The 16,856-nt window shown below is 38.8% G+C and overlaps 2 protein-coding genes across 3 annotated transcripts in view; one reads left to right on the plus strand and one right to left on the minus strand.

The window, feature by feature from the left end:
* The window catches only part of LOC144643449 (vacuolar protein sorting-associated protein 51 homolog), a 30,874-nt gene extending 27,226 nt beyond the window's left edge, over window positions 1-3,648 (minus strand). For both annotated transcript variants that reach the window (XM_078502705.1, XM_078502704.1), the window contains exons 1-6: window positions 3,591-3,648; window positions 2,616-2,831; window positions 2,068-2,153; window positions 1,225-1,380; window positions 1,007-1,080; window positions 763-895 (exon numbers count right to left, since the gene is read on the minus strand). In XM_078502705.1, the coding sequence (XP_078358831.1) occupies window positions 763-895; window positions 1,007-1,080; window positions 1,225-1,380; window positions 2,068-2,153; window positions 2,616-2,831; window positions 3,591-3,609 (684 nt within the window). In that variant the 5' untranslated portion in view covers window positions 3,610-3,648. The remainder of the gene's footprint in view (window positions 1-762; window positions 896-1,006; window positions 1,081-1,224; window positions 1,381-2,067; window positions 2,154-2,615; window positions 2,832-3,590) is intronic.
* A 4,588-nt stretch (window positions 3,649-8,236) lies between these two features.
* On the plus strand, window positions 8,237-13,567 carry LOC144641841 (uncharacterized). The gene is made up of 5 exons (XM_078500860.1): window positions 8,237-8,393; window positions 8,653-8,808; window positions 11,534-11,638; window positions 12,010-12,217; window positions 13,315-13,567. Exons 1-5 carry the CDS (start codon window positions 8,334-8,336, stop codon window positions 13,425-13,427), a joined length of 642 nt encoding a protein of 213 aa, XP_078356986.1. The 5' UTR covers window positions 8,237-8,333; the 3' UTR covers window positions 13,428-13,567.
* The last annotated feature ends 3,289 nt before the right edge of the window (window positions 13,568-16,856 follow it).

Raw genomic sequence — 16,856 nt, forward strand, 5'->3', positions numbered from 1 at the left:
GCAGAAAGAAAAAGACAAAAAAATGTTACTGCTTTGCAACAACATTTACTTCAGTGACTGAAGAGGATGATACCATGTAGCTTCAACTATATTACACACATACACGCAAGCGAATGGGAGGTGCAGTGGCCTAAAAAAAAGTCTGTGTTGAACCTTATCCTGGTTTCCATAACATGAAGCGACACAGAGTATTTCTACTCCCCTCTGGATGGGATGCTTGTCCATCGCAGAGTTAGCCCCAAGCATTATTTCGCTGGTACCAATTTATACACCTGGGTGGAGAGAGGCACTATGAGAGTAAAGTGTCTTGCCCAAGAACACAACACAATGGCCTTGTCCAGGCTCAAACCCAGACCACTCGATCCGGAGTCCATGCACTAACCATTAGCCTTTAGGAGGTGCAGGGGCCTAGCTAATGGTTAGTGTGTTGGACTTTGGATGGAGTGGTCTGGATCAAGCCCTGGCTGGGGCACTGTGTTGTGTTCTAAGGCAAGATGCTTCTCTTTCGCAGTGCCTCTCTCCACCGAGGTGTATAAATGGGTACCCACACATTTACTGCTGGGGGGGGGGGGGGAGGTAACCCTGTGATGGACTAGCATAGTTGGGAAGTAGAAATACTCCAAGTCACTTAATGCTATGGACACTAAGACAAGCTCTGGCCTGATGGGCTACTAGGCTGGAACGTTGACTATATCTATCTTTTACATGTAAGCTTAGATTTTACAACAAATACTTTTTTAAAAGTAAGTTATAAATAATAACCTTTGGATTTCTGAGTTGTTCCCTCAGCTGAACTATCAACTGTTTGACAATTTCATCACAGTCCTGGTGAATGCCATGAAATGATGGCATATGGCTGTAATGGTGAAGGACATCTCTTGCTTTTGTATAATATCTGCAAGTCAAACAACAAGTATTTACAAAAGATAATTAAAGCCAGTTTATATCTCCCATGATTTTAGAAATATCAGCAATTTAATTTTTCATAAATAATTTGCCATAATACCTGACAGCCAATCCATGTTGTTTCATTTCAACACATTTGTTTAGTCTTGATGGCAGCTCAAACAGAAACTGAAGCTGTTCAGAAAAAAGGGAGACTGTCAAAAATAGGTCCACCAGGTGTGAATAAATTTAAAAAAATTCTGCTAATTTAATGACATTGTAGCACTCACTATATATCATTTAAGTCCTGGTACAAAACAGAAATCTTAAGTAGTGTACCTTTTTCAGGAGTGCATGTACTCCAGATAACTTGGTGATCTGTTGTCTTTTCCCTTGAAGTGTACCAGTTATCTTCTCACTGAAGTCTGTGATGGTTGACATGTTTTTTGCCAGCTTATCCATTTCTTCCTCCATTTTCTTGAAATCATGCTTCATCTAAATGTGAAAATATTAATTTTATTCAGAATCTGTCAATGCAATTAATGTTCTGTTAAAATTCAAACTATTTCGTCCTTTCACATCAGTATCCAAATTATTGTTACTGCAGTTCATACGTTACTATAATCACATTGGGAGAACTTTGTTTCAGGTCAATACATCTCTCCTGTGATAGGCAGTGGATTCATTTTTAAAAATTTCTTCTTGCAGTACTGTTGTTGCAATATGGTTTCAAAAATGTAAGAATTATTCATGCTTGGGATAAAAGAATTAAATAATTTCCTATAGAAGGCAGCATGGCTTAGTTGTTTAGGGTGTTGGTGCTATAAATCCGGAGATTCCAGGTTCAAGTCCTCCACCCTGTCACCGCTGGATTTGTTCTCGGTCACTTTGAGTTCAAAACCTCCATCATGCTTTATTACATTATGTATATAGCCAACTGGTGTTCCTCCTGCCAGTTGGGATTTTAACCATGTTATGTTCATTTTAAAATATTGTTTCCTCTGTTTCAGTGTCTTCAGTGGTATGCCTGGAAACTAGGTATCTTGAAGCAAATTAAAGTGCATGACCACTACAAACAAATGTTATTTATTCTTTTATTTATTCAACCACAGCATTTAATGTATATTGCATTACATTATATTACAGTAGTTGGTAGCAAAACGATTATTAATAAATAGTTACCTTTCTTATAGTGTCAGTAGCACTGATAAACTTGTTATAATTTTCATACACCAATGTCTGCATCTCACTGTCTAATGATCTGATTTCTACAAAAAAGAAATATTATAAACTTATATCCAGTTTATTTTCAATAGTGATTATCATCATCATTATCACAAAGCTGTGCTCTTAGAATGCAGGGTGCCCGAAGGTTCTTCTGTAAGAAATCTTGGGTGACCAGCTCTTAAAAGCTTTCATGAAAAAAGGTTATACAGGTCGCCCAAAGACAAAAGTAAGTTGCCTGTGGCACCCGGGCTCTGCTAGAAGACAGCCTGCATCATCATTTTATTAGCCACTTAAGAATTAAAAATTACATAGCATTAACATTATGGTAGGGTGAGGAGACCTCCAAGAAACCACCAGGCCAGGCTTATAGGGGAGACCACCTCGGTTAGCAATATGTTTGTAACTTAGTTGTGATTGTGCAGCTAGGTCAAATCAGACTCATCAGCCTGATCACCGACAGAACAAAAATAATATAACAACACTGGACACAAGGCCATCCTTACGTTTGGAAATATCTGTCTCTTTATCCATTAGCTCAGTTAATGATTTCTCTTTGAAAAGCTTCTCCAAAAAAGCATCAGGCTTGAAATGTGCACCATTGATGTCACAGTAATCAATAGGAGTTGACTTCCCAGTTTCTTCGCCAACTCCATAATACATCTTTAACATGCCACGTCGCTGACGATGCCTCACCCGGGCAATATCCCCCTCTTCCTCTGCTATTTAACAAAAAATGAAAAATGTAAGTCACAGATGCAGGAGTGTTTTTCATGCCCTTGTCATGCACCTCCTGAGGCCCTGCCAGGGGGAGTCCCCGAGTCGCTTGTCTGAATTTCAAAATGCTTGCTGTCGCTGTTTCATCGGCCATTCTAGGCATTTTTGTCACTTGTCGGAATTTGGCTAGAACTATTATTGTTTGTCGCAATTTCATTTCATGTGCTGTCGCTACTTTTTGGGCCATGTCGCTTGTCGGAATTAACCCTGGCAGGGCCTCCCTCCTTCCTTCACCAGGACTAATATTTTCTCCATAAAGAATTTCACTTTTGGCAAGATTTCCGCACAGCCCCCTACATTAATTGTGCATACAATTTTCTGACTGATTCGTTCTTTTCATGATTGCTGTTTATGTATAGTGATAGTATGAAATAGTTGCATACATAATTAATGTAGGGGGCTGTGCGGAAATCTTTCCTCACTTTTTTCCAACTATCGTTCACTTGAGCAAAAGAATAAAATCAGCTCCATAAAAACGATTTAAAGCTTCGTTTATAATAGTCATCTAGTAGACGAACAATGATAACTTTCGTTAAATAAAAATCCCCTGCAGAAAACGTCATGTATAGATAGAAGGACAACTTGATTCCATTTACAAGTAGAAAAACACTTAAAGTTATGAACATGAGAAGCAAGTTAATGACATTTTAGTCAACATCGGTAAGAGATAGAAGAAATATAATGAATCAAAGTTTGATAATTACCTTCCGCTTTGCCCTCCATCTTGAAATTTACTTATTTGGAGGCCTGGTTACAATGGCTACTGTATTGTTTCATGTAAGAACCAATGTAATGTACCGGGTAGTTGGCTTCAGGCTCCTGTATATTTCCAGTGACTGTCATGGACTGTGTAAGCCAATGTCAGCTGTGCAATTACAATGTACTATGAACCTCACTGCAGTCAATGCCGTTATACCGTATTGGGCCAGCGGGATTGTTTGAAAGATGGATCTCTAAGCTGCAGTTCATTGTCTTCACTGCCGTCTTTGTGTTAATGCAATTCTTTAAAGAGGGTCCTGAAGGGGGGTTCTAAATCCCATTTCCCAGCCAAAATTTTGCCTAAATCCCATTTCCCAGCCTATTTTTTGCTCAAATCCCAGTCCCAGCAGTGAAATTTTTGGTAAATCCCAGTGCATGAAAAATCAAGGCTCAAACGCACAATACGTGCAGTAACTGTGTTGTTTTAATTGTCCCAAATCCTGTTTTTATTTCTGCTAGTTGAAATTGGTAAATCCCTTTCGTTTTCTGAAATTTCAACTCAACACATCCGTATTAACGTTTTCTCCAGTTCTTTGAGTGAGCAGTTCAGAGGAATGTCTTATTCACAATTTTCCGTGTGTGTTACTAGGTTAGTAGAGGAATTGCCGTCACATGTTTCGTCCAATCTCGTACCTCGAGTCTTCGTTCCATACTGCGCAATCTTGACGTCACGAGCGACTCTCAAAAGCTCCGTTGCAAGATTGATTTTGATTGGTTTTAAAAACAATAAAATGGCCGTAAGTAACCATCAAGAAGATCGTTGAGTCATGGTTTTTAAAGCTAAGCATGCGCAATTCAAGCGGAAGTCCGATATTGTTGGACTTCCAATCAGAACCTTCCAGGCTCGCTCGTTTCCAGATCGCTGTTCCCTCCCCCCAAGGGAACGACGACCCTGGGTACGAGGATGTGTTTCGCCCATATTGGATTACGCTAGTTTGAGCATGCTCAGTCATAGCTGTTACGCTGAGTAACTAAATCACTGACAGGAAAATTGACCGCTACTTGAAAGACACTTGCGTGCAGGCGTTGGTTTCGTTTCAGAGTTTTCAACATTGTAACTATGCCTTGAGGAATATTAATGAGCCTGAAATATATGTTTTTTTCGTGTACTGACGTGCTTCCCATTCCCATTTTCTGGTTATGAATCCCAGTCCCAGTGACCCAAATCCCATTTTCCCAGTAAAAACATGTGCAAATCCCAGTAAAAATAGGCAAATCCCAGTTCCCATTTTACCCCTTCAGGACCCTCTTTAAACAAAACATATGACAGTGAGGACTTTTGTAGTGTTTAATAGCCAAGGAACTGTGCTCAATTTGATGACTGACTCCTTAGCTTGCTGCTCATGCAGTCTACAATAGCTACTGGATCTCTCACACTGTGGACCTCAGTATTAGTTAGTCAGACAATCAATCAATCAATCACCCAACCAACCTACCAACCATCCAACAAACAGACAAACAAGTATGCAAGCAATGCGTTAATCAAAAACTTTATTTAACTTTGAGTAACTTTATCCACGGTCATTCATTTTTTATAACAATTTTCAAGAAAAGAAACAACAGTTTTAATTTTAAAAGACATGTTTCGACATTCCTATATCATATTCAGTCGCAAATCAAGTTTTTAGAGCTCTGCACTTCTACGTTCGAACAAGAAAATACTTTAATCTGTCTTGATTCGAAAGTGACCAAAAAATTCAGCCTCGGTCACGCTTGGTTGAGCTTGGTGCTTCCCATCTCCATTTTTCTGTTCAGGCCATTTGATTTTCTACATTAAAACGATCAAGGCAGCATTTTACGAATCAATTCTGGAAAAATTTTCGCTCTTCATCCTTCTCCGCCCTCCCATCCTTCACTTTGTTTTAGCAACTTCATTTGAGACGCTTCGCCTGCTTCGCGCCTACTACTGAACGTTTCCATTCTGACTGCTATACGCTTCTATGGCTCTACGTTTTCATTCTAAACTTTTACACTCGCAGGGCCCTATGTTTTCATTAAAAACTCTATACTTCTACGGCTATACGTTTTTATTCTGAACTCCACGCTTCTATGGCTTTGTGTTTTCATTTGTCAGTCATTTTAATCTCTACCTTTTTATGGGTCTACGTTTTCATTCTAAACTGTACGCTTCTATGTCTCGTAGGTTTTCATTCTCTGAACATAATCCCACAATATTGCAGATAAGCTTTAGAAGAATCAATGTTTTAAATTCTGCGAGTTGTAACTTTTTGAGATAAAATCTACTCAAGAAATTTTGCTAATGAATTTATTAATGAGCGAGGATTCTCTGCGTCCTAAAATAAGAGACTACAAAGATGTGACTTGCTTGAATTTGAGAGAATTGTATACAGCTGTTTCGCGAGAAAGGTTGTCAGAAAAAAAAAAACACAAAAGTGCACGCAACAAGACCGAAAAGCTGCGAATGGTGGTTTGGGTATTCAATGAAATTTTACATATTTTCCTGGAGGAAATGTACAAGTTTGCATTTTTTGCACGTGAAGAATATGTTTTTCCACACAGGAAGCCTTTTTTCTGTAGCTTGACTTTTACTGTAGTATCCTACCCAGCCGCTTTTACTGTCGTCACGCAACGCTCCTTCCCGCAAACTGGGTTTGTGGGGCCCGGGGATGAGCGTTGGGGGAGCGTTGCGTGACGACACTTAAAACGGCTACGAGCTACGAGGGGGACTAATTTTCCAGTACTGCTGCTCGGTTTGGGGGAACACCTTCAATGAGCAATTGGAAAGGATCTTAAAAATCCAGAAGCGCTGTGGTAGAATAATTTCAAATGCTGACACGAGGGGCAGCTCTGTTTGAAACTTTTATAAACCACAATGGATCCCAATTGCCGACCTTATTCGTGTCAAAAAACTTTGCATGATGCAAAAGATTGCAAGCGGAATTATCCTGTGTATTTTAAGAACTATGTGCAGTTTTCGGAAAAATATTAATAATGTTATAATAAACATATATAAAACAGAAACAAATCTCGTTACGCCGATTCTTTTGACGCCGTTTCGCGTTACGCGTTTAGAAAAACAGGCTTCGAGTCATAATACATGACAACATACACCATAGACTGTATGCAGTTTGAAGAGCGATCCGGGTCGAATAAACTGCCTGACACAAACTGAAACACACAAACACACATTTTAACAAGCAAGCAAGAGTAAATATGATTTTTTGGGCGCAGTACAAAAGAGACAGCGCTCGATAGTCTTTATTTCTCGGTACATTTTATTGAGTCTTACATGAGAGGAAAAAACATTGTAACGTGCAAGTTCACACGGGTCATCCAACGCTGGCTCGTGGTCAAAACACGTACCTTTATACTTTTAACCAAAGGTTCCTACCCCATCTTGACCCTGTCATTAGCTGAAGCATAGACAGGTGATGATTCGAGTGATGATCTACCACAACTGGCTCAAGCCTAAATTCCTACATGTTTTATTAGGATAAGGAACAATGAAAGGAATTAAACTTGGCCACATTTTCTTTGAAATTGGACTAATCAAGTACATGACACATGACCGTGAGTTGTGTGTGTGACACTTAGAAAGCACGTGCTTCCATATTTCTAACCAGAAAAGTAAAATATCTACTTAACAGTGAAAACAAATAAAATACCCACCCTTGACTCGTCCCAAGTCACTCTTATGCGAAAAATGCAAGACGCGAAGACGGACTCAAAAGACGATTGGGGACGAAAAAGCATAACGATGCGTTGCGTGACGACACTAAAAACGGCTGCGAGGGCTGCGAGGGAGACTAGGGAGACTTCGCACGTGCCTAAACGAAAGCATAAGCACGTGCATGATCAACCACAGGCTAAATTCCTTCATGTTCTCGTTGGGAAAGAAAATTCCTCCATGTACTCGTTGTGATAGAAAACAACGATTAAGTTCTATCTGCTTTAAAGTTCCTGTCTAGAAAGGCATTGCAGTTAACCGCGTTTGCTGTCACGCTCTGATACTGGACTAATCCTGCTAACTGAGGAAAAAAAACAGAAGAGACGCATGACTGTGGGTCGTGTGTGAGACAACAAGAAAACATGTGCTTGCATATTTCTGAAAAAAAAAAATAGCTACTAAACAGTGAAAACTAATAATGATAATTTATGAACTAAGAAACACTGAAAGTTTCATCAACTCGGACAAACTTCCACAATGAACGTTTATGCAAACACTTGTTAAAAGGACTGGGAAATGACCATCTAATTCATTGAAATATAAAAAATTAAAACGCTTAAAACAGTGAAGGAACATTTCAGTATTGTAACACATACGGATAGCCAAAAAAGGTTAAAACGGATTGCGATATGGGTTTTTGAAATATTGTTGGGCTGAACAGTTTTCAAAGTTAATCTTGTTTGCTTCGTTTCTCTTTTGCTTGTAACTTAACTTATAAGCTATGGTTTTGTCATTTAGATCCATAAACGTTTTTTTGGAAAACAATAACTTTCATAGCGAGTATTTGGCAAAACGTGATAAAACAAGATTAAGCTATTAGGTTGCTACTGGAATGGCAATACTTAAAAGTTATAAATAAGTGAATTCAAGCCAAAGATTTCGTGTTTATCAAATCAGTGGTCACGTTTTCTTTAGCTATATAAGTAGCTGCTTTCCACTGTACTCGTACAATGCTTTGAAGTTTCAGCTGGAGACGGCGGTGAACAGAATTTCTCTCACAATGTCTCGCTTGATGTTGCTCCTTTTTGCAGTCGCTTCGATGATTCTTGTTTGTCGCGCAGTAAGTAACACTTTCTTTTTTATCCCAATGTCTTTTTGATAAAAGTTGCGAAAAGTTCATTTACTTTTGAAAGACTAGACATTCTTGAGTAGTAAAACAAGCGCTAAAACCACGTATCGCTTACTAGAACTCGTGAAAACTCGTGGTTTTGTAACCCTGAGAAGATCTGAGAAAAACAGTTAGAAAAGAAAAAGCCGATCAGAAATAAGTAACTATCTAAAAACAATTCCGACATAAAAACTCAACATTCTTTACACAGGATTGGTCGCCAAAGTACTTATTGAAGGTGTACAAAGATGGAAAAGATTATTACCAACAGGTTTCGGTCGATGTTAAGAAAGGATTAGAGACTTTTCACTTGCAAGACGCTTCGACTGGCAAAGATGCAGGAGATATAATCTACGACTTGAAAAGGGTAAGAAAATAAGATTTCAACATAACCGTGTTCCCTTGCACGTTAAGGTACCCTTGACAAATTCAATCAACTAGTAAGTCTGTAAGAAGTTTATGGAGAGCAACAACAACAACAACAACAACAACTTTATTACCAGAAAAAGGACCTACATACAATGCTATGAAAAAGAAGAAAGAAAATATATATATATATATATATATATATATATATATATATATATATATATATATATATATATATATATATAAACGAATAAACAAGAAATAAATTTGCTTCACTTATCCTAGGAGTGCTCAATGCAAAAATATGCAGAGCAAAATACAAATAAGAAGGAAAGTATTACTAGTTACTCGAGTTTCACGCTCAAGGCGATCATCAGACTGAGTCAGTCTACGAGAAGATGTCAGTTATAAATGTTCAAATTCAGGAACGGTTGGAGCGACGCTTCTTTTGATTGGTTGTCGGGAAGAACTTGTTTTCGTGACGGCATTTCGTTACCAGCTCGGATTTCTTGTTTAAAAGGGAGGCATTTTGAGAGGTCAAGATGCAGAGTTTTTCACATAAACACAGGTTGCAGCGAGAAGGATTACCTTTGTATGCTCTTGCCCTTTTGATGATGCGCCAGTTGATTTTGTAGTCGACGTTTCTGTCCTTTAAGTCCCAGATGTGTTTTGAAAGTACAGTGAGACAAGAACAGAGTACAAGACAAGTACAGAGACGACGGTTTAGCAGTCTTTAAGAACATGAATGCAAGAGCCGGCGACAAAGCAAGAAAGGCCTTTTCTAAAGTCATCGGAGACCTTGGATTGAAAATAACAGTGCAAAGCAATCTCAAGGTGGTGGATTATCTAGATGTCACGCTAAATCTGACAACTGGAAGATATTACCCCTACAGAAAACCCGACAACGATCCGTTGTACATTAACGCCAAATGCAATCATCCTCCATCTACAATTCGGCAAATTCCGACATCCATAGGTACTAGAATATCGGGCTTATCCTGCGACCAAGACGAGTTCCACAAAACATCGCAATTGTACAACAATGCTCTAAAATCCAGTGGGTTCAACCAGCAAATCCATTATGTTAAAAATCAAGACCAAGGAAGAACAAAATCAAGAAACAGACCAAGGAACATCATATGGTTCAATCCACCGTACAGTCAGAATGTTCGAACAAACATCGCCAAGTCCTTCCTTTGCCTGATTGACAAGCATTTCCCAAAGTCCAACAAGCTGCACAAAATATTCAATAGGAACAACCTTAAGGTCAGCTACAGCTGCACTACAAACATGGCTAACATAATCAAAAGCCACAATCAAAAAATTCTAAATGAAAGTAACGCGGCCTCCAGTGAGAAGAAATGCAATTGTAGAAACAAAAACCTTTGCCCTCTTGACGGCACGTGCCTTACCAAGAACATTATCTATGAAGCTACTGTCACAACAACTTCCGGAAACTCAAGAACCTACATTGGCATGACAGAACACGAATTCAAAACACGATACAACAATCACAAACTTTCTTTCAAAGACCGAAAACACTCACATGACACTGTACTTTCAAAACACATCTGGGACTTAAAGGACAGAAACGTCGACTACAAAATCAACTGGCGCATCATCAAAAGGGCAAGAGCATACAAAGGTAATCCTTCTCGCTGCAACCTGTGTTTATGTGAAAAACTCTGCATCTTGACCTCTCAAAATGCCTCCCTTTTAAACAAGAAATCCGAGCTGGTAACGAAATGCCGTCACGAAAACAAGTTCTTCCCGACAACCAATCAAAAGAAGCGTCGCTCCAACCGTTCCTGAATTTGAACATTTATAACTGACATCTTCTCGTAGACTGACTCAGTCTGATGATCGCCTTGAGCGTGAAACTCGAGTAACTAGTAATACTTTCCTTCTTATTTGTATTTATATATATATATATATGTCTGAATTTATCAAAACCGGGTCAAAGAAAAGTGACGTCAGTATTCTTGAACAAGTACGTTACTGCGCGAATTGGCTCAAAACGCCACAAGAAAGGGGGAAAAAAAAAGAAATACAGCGCTGAAAGGTGAAGAAGAGAGAGGAGAAGAGAAAAAAAGACTGACATTCCCTTTAGTTTTTATATCATCGAGTTTCTGGCGAGAAAAAAACGCGTTTACAGCGATTTCGCTTAAAACGGTGAAAAATTTCCTTGACCTGGCTTTGATAAATTCAGACATATATAATTGAAACAGAATATGGTAATAACACTCAGAAAAACTAAAAAGCTTATCGAGCTGAGCGTAGTTAAATTACATTAATACTAAGGAGGTGGTTGGCAATAAAGCAAAGGAAAAAAAGGCGGTTAATGAAAAACGTTAAAGCTAACACAAACATTCTATCGCAAAAAAATATATAAAAGCTAAATAAGGAACACGATTTTATATCCACACAATAGTATCGATAGTGTCAGTTATTACAAAGGAAGCACTATCCGGGGCAACATATTCATGTATATATTACATTACTTTCCTTTCACAGGTTTTCGTTTTAGTCCAAAGGTCAAAGTAAATAGCAATGGGTAACTAGTTTCGTACAGCAAGGGAAGAGGTCAGAGGTTACATCCTCTTTATTAGACTATACAGGAAGGCTTCACCTAAAAGGTGTACCTTTTTTCAGGCTGGGTCTATTTTTTCCATCAAAAATTGTACAGGATTGTGTACGTCAATTGAAAACATTTTTATCTGCAGAATTTGATGATTATCCGTGTGCCAGAAGAAAAGGCCTGCTATTTGAGTGAAATATCAACCAAAAATATTCCTATACCAGAAGACTTACTAAAACTTCTCAAACTGGTAAGTTTGACTACTGCATAAGCTTTATCATCATCATCATCATCATCATTAGTATTGTTAAGCCCTGGGGGTGCCCATTTCCTTTTAAGACATTTCAAGGGGAAGGGAAATACATGTCATATATCAGTAACAGCAGTAAGGGTACATATAAAAATTATATTAAAGTAAACATTTTAATGTTTTCTCAGTGCTGTTTTATGGGAGAGGAGAGGGAGTGCTTATTAGAGAATAGCTTATAAGTAAAGGGGTCCAATTTTGCAGTTCTCAAAATGGATTGTCAAGTTACATTGACAATCCAATTTCGTTTACATGTAAATCACTTTCTATATACTTTTTTTGGTCATAACTTTTCTTGTCAACTTCTTGATCAGTTGACTGGCACTGCTGTGAAAATAACCCCTCAGTCTGAAGTAAAGTTGGAGGTTTTTGGCATCCTTAAAGACCTATCAGGTCTCAGCAAGGAGATGGTAGATCTGTGTGCAGGGCTGTCAGTTTACCGAGTCACTAAGGGGGATGAAGATCTGAAGCAAACAAATGATGCAATGGAAGATTCTGACCGAGCCCAAGTGCATGCAAAACGTAAGAAAAACACTTGAGATTTATATTGGATCAGGTGGGCTGAAATTCCGGGGGGGGGGGGAGGCGGCTCCCACATGAAACAGACGAGGATGCTTGACAATATTTTGAATGAAACCTCTAAAGGAGACCAATCTGGGCATGACTTAAGCTTTTTGATCCCTAAAAGATACCAGATTAAAAAATAATAAAATCTTTATTCCTATATTTCTTGGTGCGAAACCCTAAACGAGACCTTGACGGCAAAGAGTTTTGGCGTTAATGTCGTTAATGCCTGGGACACCCTAAGTGAGACCAAAATTCAAAATTTACACCCATAAGCGAGACGACATTAAATTCCTCCTCTTTTTTATTTGGGAAGAAGAAGGCTACTTAATGAATCAGCTTTTTAAAATATAACCTAGCCTGTCATATATGTGTGCACCACAAAAAAAATATTTTGAACATTTTCTCCGCATCTCTCTTTTGGAAAATGTGCTCCTCTTACCATAAAGATTGTGTTACACGGAGCAACTCGCAACAATGATTTTTCGCGCAACACCGCGTCGACTTTTCGTGGTATGTTAAACGAGTCAACTTTTCGCACAACATCGTACAAAATGTACTTGGCAGCATCAAGAGCATGTTACACGAGACGATTTTCAGCGCAACGTCAACTCGCAACATTTCGCGTATCCAAGCAACGCGCCTCCAAGCCATGTTGGACAGAATTCTGGGAAGGTGTTGCGCAAAACAACGACGGCGACCCTGTTACAAGAGCCAACTTTCTAAATATACGTCATCTGTCGTTGCAAGTTTTTGACTTGGGTTCAAAAACTCGCAACGTGTTGTCGAGTAAAATTGTTGCGCAAAAAAGTTGTCCCTGGTACCATGTAACAGGGTGCTCGATTTTTCGCGCAAAAAATCGTTGTTGCAAGTTGTCCCGTGTAACACCGCCTTAATAACTTCATCGTATACTTTATTTATTTTATTTTTTACATATCCTGTATGCTCTATTTGCCTCAGGTTTGGAAACTTTTTATTCTGTAAAGTTGCTATAATTTGTGATGCTATATTCCATACGTATATCTTCCTTATGCACTATTTTTATTTCTTGTCAGGTGCAAAGCGTGGCTGTGGATTGAAATGTTCCATAAAATGCAAATCAGTATGCAGTCTCCTTGGTTGCTATACAGTCTGCAGGAAGAAATGCAGTTTCAAGTGCACTGGATAAAGCCTACTTTCCCCACATTTACCCGCCAAGTGGCAACAAGAGATCAGAAGCTTTTCTGATACAAAATAACCTTCTAACAAGGTTATGCGGTATATACAACGTACGGTAATTTAAGATCGCTCGTTACCTTTATAGGCTGGGGTCAAAGCCAGTTTCCCTAGCATTTTGTCAATGAGGGGCGGTAAAGGGATGGTGGGGGGGGGGGGTAATGCGCACAGTTCACGACTATTAAAAATGGTATATCACGTTTCACGGTAAATAACATCATAGACGAGGAACGTTTTGTGCACTTGGCCTCAGTCTTGCAAAGGCGATTTTGCAAAAATGACTGACTACTTATTCTTAATATTTTACCATCGCGCAACAAAAGGAATCTTCCCTGCACGGCAGGTCCGTTTTCACAGAAAAAGTAAAGAATTCTTGTAAAGTTTTAAGATTATAAAAAATTTCTTGTCTTTACGTGGCAAACAAGTCATTCACAGTTCACGGACTGATTATTTTATAATCACGGATCACGGAGAATAAAAACGTACAATCACGTTTCACGAGACTCCAATTACAGCCAATGACTGAGTCCGGTTGCTGGGGATTTAGCTGTAAGCTGTAAGCAACATTAAACAAAAGAAAATAAAGCCACTTGGTTTGCAACACAACTTGATGCCTATGTGTCAATTTCATTTAAAAGGACGTTTGTGCTGATTGTTTTTACGCATCCTTACTGCGCGCGTAATTTTAAATGCCGCAATGTCACGCCACGTCATGCATCAAGGGCGTGCACTGAGGAAACTTTCTAAACACAGTTATGGCTAGTCAAGAGTAGCCGTTGTGCTAGCTTTGCTTGCAGTGAACTCTCTTAGATGCTCTTAGATGCCCTACTTGTTAATAACGGATCACTGGTTTTTGACGATTATCTACGTTTTGCGAGAAAATGAAAAAATCTATCGATTAAAAGTTTGATTTTTCTTTGTCCCACGCACGTTAGACAGGGGCTGGAGGGAGTGGGAGGTGGGGGAATGATCCCGTATTCCCGTTACTTTTTCATAATAATTCTGCATCCCGCACTTTTTACATCCCTTTCTTGAATCCCGTTTTTCCTTTCCCCAAAAATACATTAAAAGCTTATAAATCTAAGATGTAGATTGGCCCTTTCGATTAATATGTTGAATTTACGCGCAAAATCTTGCGATTTCTCAGACACATGTTCTTCCAGCAATAAGCCCTCCAGAACATACTGTATAATTCCGCTTATAAGCGCCCCGGTTATAGGCCTATCTACCTGGGCCAAGTTGTTCGAAGGGTGAATAACGCTATCCACTGGATAAATCGCTATCCAGTGGATAGCGTTATTCACCCTTTGAACAACTTGGCCCTGTAGACAAAAAAGCCCTTCTCTCCGTTTACTGTTCCAATATTTGGAAATTAATTTTACTCATTATAAGTTTTTTAAAGCTTAATTCAAAAAAAATAACGAAAATCGTATTTTGATAAACGCTGTTGTAGCTAATTTCGAAACAGTTTTTTTTATTCCGCTTATATGCCCTCCCGTTCATAAGTCCATCCAATACCCCTTACGAAGCTGTATACGCCCAGGGCTTGATAAGCGGAGTTTTACTGTAAGCCCATAGACCCATTCCAAAAATGGCCTGTATTAATTTTTGTTGCCCAGAAGAAAAAAAAAAACATTTCCCAGCCGAGTTAATTCACATAACTTTGTTCTCCAGACCCCCCTTGTTATTATAAAATAAACAATTCTCGCAAAAATTTGTAACAGTTATTTTTGAAAGTGTATGTTGCTTAGCATACGAAACGTCTAGTTCAGTAAAATGCGTTTTTCATCGTGTTTATCACCGCTTGTTGTTTTATATTTTTAATTAACCTACGATTGCTTATTGGCCATTTCGAAGTTGCGCAAGGAACTTGGACAATTTTCTTATTTTTAACCCATTCTCGTCACCACGAGAAACAAGTGGCTATGGGGACACATGACTTTAAGAAAAGGAACAGCCAATTAAATGGGAACCGTTTTAAAATTCCTTTGTTATACAATTTTGATTTGATTGACTAGATTTGAAACTTCCTTTGTTAAAATCTAACCAATCAAATCACGTGTCCCCGTAGCCACTTATTTCTCGTGCACAGGTTTCGCCAGCTAAGAGGGACAAGCAGCTCTGGGGACGAGAATAATTTTAACTAATCCATAAACAGACTCCACCGTATGCAATTTTTTATCGGTTTTGTAACAACTGTAAAATGCTGCCATGGACCTACTATTTGGAAAAAGGAGAGATGAAAATCACCCTATTTGCCCATTTTTAAGAGTATCACAGAAATAATAGCATATGCACGAAGTGCAACGACTGACATCAACAAGTTAACGAGTTATTCATGACTGGTTAAAAATTATGGACACGTGATTTGATGATTTGGCGTGTGGCACGGGACTGTGAGAAAAATTTTACTCAAAAGTAACATGTAACAAGTGGGCCCTGAAAAAAACCCCGATTTCTGTGTTCTATAAAAGAAAGAAAAAAGTGGGAGCAGTCTTTGGACTTTTCCGACAATTTTGTGTCCAGGAATTCAGAGCAGATATAGAACTTCATGAGCTGGCACAGCAGAGAGGTAAATTAGGAATACTGTAGTGTCACGACAGAAGCGGAATTTTAAAAGAGCAATTTTAAAAATGATAGAAGGCATTATTAAATTCAGGGAGGACAAATTTTGTACATTTAAACGATTATAAGTTGCTGGCAAGCTTTGAATTAAAAAAAAACCGCTTCTGTCTCGACACACTAGAGGCTTTGACTGATCTTTTCTTGACAAAACCACAGAGTGCTGTTTTCTAATCGATCCGCACACAAATCAGATTTTTGGCGCTTAAATGGAGTTCTAGCAGCGCCGTAAAGCACAATCTGCCAAATTAAAGATGACATTCGTAAACTTCCATCATTTTTTTATTCTCTGTGAAATTTGAGCTCAATCCCACTCAAAACAGCTGAGAGATATAAGGGTAGATTACAAAAAACGAAATTACCTTATGAATTTATTCATGGCAAGGTGTCTTCCCGCGACCTTAATATATCTACACTGATTTGACAAAAGGTAGACTTCGGGATCTGTGCTTGAAGGTCGACGTAAAGGCCCGGTAATACGGGCAACACTTTTGTTCAACTTGTCTCGCAACATTGTTGCATTGCAAGTTGAACGAGTTGTTGGCCGTAATACTACCGCGCGCTCAACTTGTCTCGCAACAAATTTCGGTGTTGCAAGTTGAAAAAAATTGTTGCAAAAAGTAGAACTCTGTTCTAATTTAGGCAACATGTTGCTGCAACTTGCAACACCGAAATTTGTTGCGAGGAAGTGAGCGCGCGGAGTAATACGGGCAACAACTCGTTCAACTTGCAATGCAACAATGTTGCGAGACAAGTTGAA

This window comes from Oculina patagonica, chromosome 2, assembly GCF_052425735.1.
Source record: "Oculina patagonica isolate OP01 chromosome 2, crgOcupat, whole genome shotgun sequence".
NCBI lineage: Eukaryota > Metazoa > Cnidaria > Anthozoa > Scleractinia > Oculinidae > Oculina > Oculina patagonica.

Coding starts and splice junctions, on each gene's coding strand:
- LOC144641841 (XM_078500860.1), top strand. CDS start 8,334: ATGTCTCGCTTGATGTTGCTCCTTTTTGCAGTCGCTTCGATGATTCTT. Junction 8,394..8,652: donor TGATTCTTGTTTGTCGCGCA/GTAAGTAACACT, acceptor TTCTTTACACAG/GATTGGTCGCCAAAGTACTT. Junction 11,639..12,009: donor TACTAAAACTTCTCAAACTG/GTAAGTTTGACT, acceptor CTTCTTGATCAG/TTGACTGGCACTGCTGTGAA.